The 6,000-nt window shown below is 48.9% G+C and overlaps 1 protein-coding gene across 1 annotated transcript in view; it reads right to left on the bottom strand.

The window, feature by feature from the left end:
* Positions 1–1,814: 1,814 nt before the first annotated feature.
* LOC144166883 (uncharacterized) overlaps positions 1,815–6,000 on the bottom strand; it is a 110,982-nt gene continuing 106,796 nt past the window's right edge. The window contains exon 3 of the mRNA XM_077696336.1: positions 1,815–2,018. Within this exon, the coding sequence (XP_077552462.1) occupies positions 1,833–2,018 (186 nt within the window). The 3' untranslated portion in view covers positions 1,815–1,832. The remainder of the gene's footprint in view (positions 2,019–6,000) is intronic.

The raw sequence follows: 6,000 nt of genomic DNA, 5'->3' as shown, positions 1-6,000 counted from the left end.
GCCGAGAAGCCGCTCGACATTTCGATCCGCAGTCAGCGTATAGAACAATTTTGCCGCAACACCCAAGGGGAAATAGTGCGCTGGCGCACCATCTCAGCTTGGATGTTGTGCACATGAATTCCTGCTAAATTATAATTCCCCAAAAGGAATGTTTTCATCTGGTTGCATGTGCACGTTCATAAATGCTTCCAAGTTTACAAGCACTCCAACAGGAGAATAGGGGGGGGGGGGTGGAGAATCCTGTATAAACCACCGATTAACACATTACGGTCATTTTAATCCAAAGTAGTAGTCTAAAGTAGTAGTAATCCGAAGTATTTCTAATCCAAAGTGTTTTGAGATCACTTGTATCATCAAGTACCCTTATGGAAATGTCTTTTTTAACTATGTAGCTACCCTCCCCTTCTGGTGCACCGATCCTTTCTCATTATCGAACATCCAAAGGGCGTGCTTCAAATCGGACGCATCAGGATGCAACCATGGTTCTGCTATTGCCAATGCGTCTGATCGTACTTGATTATACTGCTTTCTAGACCATCATGTTTATTCAGCACGCTCCATGCATTCATGTTCATTATTTTAAAACTTCCAGATTTATTTTCATCGAGTTAGTCATTTTCCGAAGCCGAACGAAGCGTGGCCGCAAAGGCGGAAACGCGTAGCGTGACTGCTTACTCCATCCCAGGCGTAGAGCACATTTTAACCTCTTGTCAAAAGACCATGTCACCTTTGCTCCGGTTTTCCTTTAATCTGCTGTAGAGTTTCATAAGGTTTTTCCGTGCGGTCACTACTATTTTGCAAAAATCTGCTTGCACGCTGAACGGGGTTAAATTTCATTGTGAACTGCTGTTAAATATTTGTTTTTCTACCACCTCGACCGGCAAGGACCAAATCCTAGCTAGTCTTTTCAGACAATAAATGTTTATTTCTCTCTCTCTCTCTCTCTCTCTCTCTCTCTCTCTCTCTCTCTCTCTCTCTCTCTCTCTCTCTCTCTCTCTCTCTCTCTCTCTCTCTCTCTCTCTCTCTCTCTCTCTCCTCTCTCTCTCTCTCTCTCCCTCAAGTCTCCTACTAAAAGTATCGCTGACCGATTTGTTCCCGGGATCTTCTTACCTAACCGATCATTCTTTCCATAGGGTTCAGTTTTTGTTTTAGAATGTAAATGGAATGATCGCGCAGAATCATCTGTGGCTAGGTCAGGCTATGTTATGCCTGTAGTAACGATCAACCGAGACAATTGAAGGCGTGAAGACGCTTCGTCCTGTAAGCCCACTGTTGTTGCAGAATCACGGTTTTGCTCTTGTCGCATGGGAAGCTCTTGCATAGAACTGGAGGCAGGGCAGGCAAGCCGCTATCGACAGCACAGCCGCATTTCTCAATGAGTACGCTCAGCCTAGTCAGCTATTGTAAAGACTTGAAGGTTGGGCTAGTTGGATACTGTTCAGCACAAAAACAGCGTGCAAACTAGACATGACGAGGCCACAAGAAGACACAAGCGCTGTGTGTCACGACAACCCTTGTGGTGTCCTGTGTTCTCGTCCTGTCTGGTTTGTGCGCTGTTGCTGTTATGATGACTAGTCAGCTAACACGGTGTGCCGCTCACAGAACTTGACTAGTGACATCGGACAAGCTTTTGCTGGCGAGCAACGCGAACGGTGTACTCTAAAGGGCGCGGACATGCCACTGCATCCCCCAATATCACCGAAGTAACATTGGCCAGTCTTTTCAGCACGGGACGCCGGATCGCTCCGTGCTCCAGGCAAAGAATATCCAGTCCAGGAGAGTGGCCTCTTTATTTACCAGTGCGGGGGCGGACGAGAGAGCTGAAGATGCGCTCACCGGACGTAGTCGTGGCGGCAGTAGACGTTCCCGTGGCGCACGAAGCACGACGGCTGCCGGTCCAGAGGCGCGCCGCACACGCAGCAGCGTAGGCAACGAGCGTGCCACGAGCTGTCGCTGACACGCAGAAGGAAGCGATCGTTGATCAGCTCACCGCAAGCACTGCACAGCTCCGCTTCACTCTGCAGCAATCCAATCATTGCGTCTTTTTATTCGTTTATTTGAAAGAAATGCCCATGGCGACCACTAAAAGAGCGAAATACGAACACATGTTTAAGAATAGAGTGAACTCCCGTTCAGACAAACTCGAAGGGGACAGGATAATTTGTTCGTCTTATCAGAAGCACCCCCCCCCCCACACACACACACACAAATCGTGAACACGCCCAGATGCATGCAAATATCTTGCTTCAAGACGGAAGTAGACTTACAATAGAGGAAAAACACAAAAAATCATTTCATTGCGCAACTTGATAGAAGACGGTCTTCTGTGCTCTTGCCTGGTTTTATCCAATACAAGCGACGACGGATAGCGTACACCCGCTACCTCAAGCGACAACGCAACACAGACAGAGATGGAACTCCTGGCTTTTTTCGGCGGTGACGCGGTAGGACTGGCAACGCGAACCGCCGCGAACTAACATGATCCCCCTGAGAAACGGCATTGGTCAGGAGACCTGCTGTGTTCCGCGAACAGGAAGTCTCTGTCGTCACTTTTGTTTTTAATTTTTATCGTCCTAGTTTTGCTTCTCTCTCCTCATGAGCAGAGCGGCCGCAAAACTCACCCTCGCTCTTTTTTTTCTTTACTTTGCGCTGGCTCCGCGGGTTGAAGGGTGGTTTTCTTTTGCGGTTCTTTCCCTCTGGTCGCGTGAATGCCGCGCCGCACCCCGCCAAGGCTATCATGTTCGCTGCCCAGAATCTCCAGCAGTGGTGGTCCCCTAGAAAGCTGTTCGTCTTAACCGAAACGCACGTGCAAGGCGTTTTGTGCGGACTTTTTTGCGTTGGGTCTATAGAAAACAAAACAAACGTTCCTACGTTGTTCCGCATAAACGAGAATTCGTCTTAATGGGATATTTCAAAAAAACTTCCTTAAGCATACACGTTCCTAGAGGGAAATGAGGCGGCTCACGCCGCTGCCCGCGCCCTTCCACACCGGGCATTCCCTCAGGAACAGAACCCACGGTCCAGCCTCCTTCACCTGCGCTGTTCCATCACGCTACCACGACATCCTGCACCATTATCGCAACCTTCGTCTCACTTTGCCTTAACCTCACCCTCAACTAACCAAGGAGTCATCTGGCGTCGATTACAAACAAACGCCCATTACAACGCACCCATCCTCCACGCTATCTCCCGTACCCAATACACCCTCACCTGTCAATTCTGCCCCTCTCAGAGGGTCAGAATTGACAGCTAGCATTAAGGGCCTTAATGCTACCTACCACATGGTGTGGGCCTGTCAAAACATCCCATCGCTTACCCCGAAACCAAGACCTTCCCCAGAGCAGTGGGAGGGCCTGCTGACCAGCTCCCGTCACGCTGACCAGATCTTTCTGGTCACCCGTGCCAGGGCTGCAGCCAAGACCCCAGGGTACCTGGACTGAGGCGAAGCCACCCCACCGAGTGACGGCTCAACCACCACCGTTTGCTCTATTAAATGTTTGTTCTCTCTCTTAGCATTATTGCTTCTGATAATGTGTCCTTTTGCCCCCTCAGGTAACATCCCGCCAGGTGCCCTTAAAAGAAAATAAAGTGCCAGAATGGAGATCCGATTGGCACGGGAATGCCAAGTGGTACAGGCAGCAATATCACCTCGGACCTATTTCATGCGTTTCAATTGAAACGCGTTCATTGCTTCCTTCCTTTCTGCCAGGCAACGAATTAGCTCGTTAAGCTTCGCATAGCGGGTAAGTGAGCCTGGCAAGTATTCGTCGGACACGAGTATGACGGCCAACTTAAAAAATCCCATTTACATGCGAATTAACACCAAAGAACCGTTCCTCGCGTTGTCCTCGCAAGTAGTTGAAAGCATAAGAAAATATTAAAGAACTTGAAAGTGGCCGGAAGTGCATAGCAGTGATTCGTCAGAGGGGCTGAGGTGGCCCTCTCTGCTCTTTACTGTCAACCCTCACGCCCTGCCTCTCTCTGGCTCACTCTTCTCTTGATGAATTGGGCAGTGGTTTAATCAATACAATTTAATTTCCCGCCTTTCCAGGGGACAGGTCACATCCTTTTCTTATCCTTTGTTACTTGTTCTGCCTGGAACAGCAGGAGTGGAAGTTCTGTGCTTTTTGTACTTGTTTTCATCATGGACGTACTGGAGACTTCCGGGCCGTTTTGAATGCGTCGTTTTTTATTCAAAGCTTTCTACCTCTACCACCCAACGGTTCTCCCGCGGTGTGCGGGACAATAAACTCCAACGCGGTGGAGGCGGCGGCGGGCGGAGGGGAGGTGACGGAGGGTTTCACTTACGGAGCAGAATGTAGATGGCGCAGAAAATTTACCCGGCCTTCCCCGCGCGGAGGTGCCTGCTCGCCGCCGAGCGCCGTCGGTGATACGGCTTTGTCGTCTGCGCTAGCGGTTGTTGTTTTGGGCCTGTTTTGGCATAGCTTCACGTTCATTGCGTGCTTCCTTCGCACGCTTGATTAACTTGTTCGACAGCACCTCCTGGGTAACCCGGACCCGACGGAATTCAGTGGTCGTACGGCAAAGATACGTTAAGTATTGGTTTGCAGGGCGGGAAAACAAAATGTAGAGATCACATACAGACATCTGGCCGGTAGAGAAACGCTACCTTTTGCGCACTGCTTGCCCTGAATGGGACTCCGTTTTCTAAATTGGTGAAGACCGATTCGGTTGTGTTTTAAGAGGTATTACAAAAAAGCGAAAGGAGCACTGGTTCTGAAAAGTTCCTCAGCTTTCTCGCAATTCTAAAACTTGCTCAACTAACTAGTTTTAATCCGCATAAATGGGTATCCCTAAGCTCACATGCCGAATTGTTTCGGTGTCCCCGTTTGTGTCGCGCGGTGGTGTAGCCCCGAGTTATAGCACGTCAGGGTGGCTAGGTTCCGCTGTCTCACCCTTCGGCAGACGCTCCTCTCCGTTTTCTTTCTTTCGACTCACGGCCAGGTTACAGCGGCGGCGTCCGCCGCTCTAACCGGGCCGTGGCCGACGCTGCTGTGCTCAAGATACCGCCCCTGCGAATTCCAGGTGTCGGCTGGCAGAATCTCTGGTTTCACTCTTTGTAGAGCCACGTGTGTGAATTCAAGTGACGTCGCAGGGGCAATTGTTGTGGATGTCGTTTAAAGCTATGCTTTTCAATCGCCTTCACAGCATGGATTAGAATCATTTTTTTCTTCGTCGGCCACTTTTTTTCCATTAACCTCTTCTACCCTGAACTTACCGTAAGGCAGGAAAAAAATATTTTTGCTACCGCCTCTGCTAGTCTGCTTATGAGGAAGCCGCGGAAGAACTTTTACACATGCCAGGGTTTTCGGAACAATGTTACGGCTATGGCACAAAAACAAAACGATAGGTCATAAAATACCAGCACTTGGTATATTTGTTCGGAAACTAATCATTTTCGTGCAACTACGTGTGTTTTTCAACAAAGTACCTAATGTTATGACATTTTTATTGCAATCAAAATACTCACATTCCTTTGGTAAATAAGGCTATAAATGAATGGCCAGAGAGGAACGGGGATCATTGGCATAAACCGGAGGAATAGGAACAGTCAGCACTTTCCTGAAAGTGAGATATATAATGTCACTTCTTCCATATGCTGCCATCAATGTGTAGATTCTGCCTGAGCGTGGGCGTTGCAGCGACAGATTCTTTATTCTCGTTGCGCGGATTACACTTGGTGGGATGCAAAATGACGACAACCGGTCATAAGAAGTTAATGTCGCAAAATCCAACCCAGTGAGCATTCCGCACTAAATGAACGCGGCTACTGCCGGCTTATTCACATATATTTTGCCTCAAATGCATCTGCAGTTTTCTTTGCGCTAAATAGTGGCGACATGTAGGACAACTGCCATGTTCCATGCGTATCGTACGGTTCTGCCTACAAAAACCACTTGTTCAAGTATCCCCTTCACTTTTGGCCGGGAGGCTGAATCGAGGGAAAAACAGCACATACTTTCTCAAGCTGCACTGTAG

This window comes from Haemaphysalis longicornis, unplaced genomic scaffold, assembly GCF_048455015.1.
Source record: "Haemaphysalis longicornis isolate Haplotype H1 unplaced genomic scaffold, Haemaphysalis longicornis Haplotype H1 scaffold_195, whole genome shotgun sequence".
NCBI classification, from domain to species: Eukaryota; Metazoa; Arthropoda; class Arachnida; order Ixodida; family Ixodidae; genus Haemaphysalis; species Haemaphysalis longicornis.
This window is presented reverse-complemented; position numbering and strand designations above follow the sequence as displayed.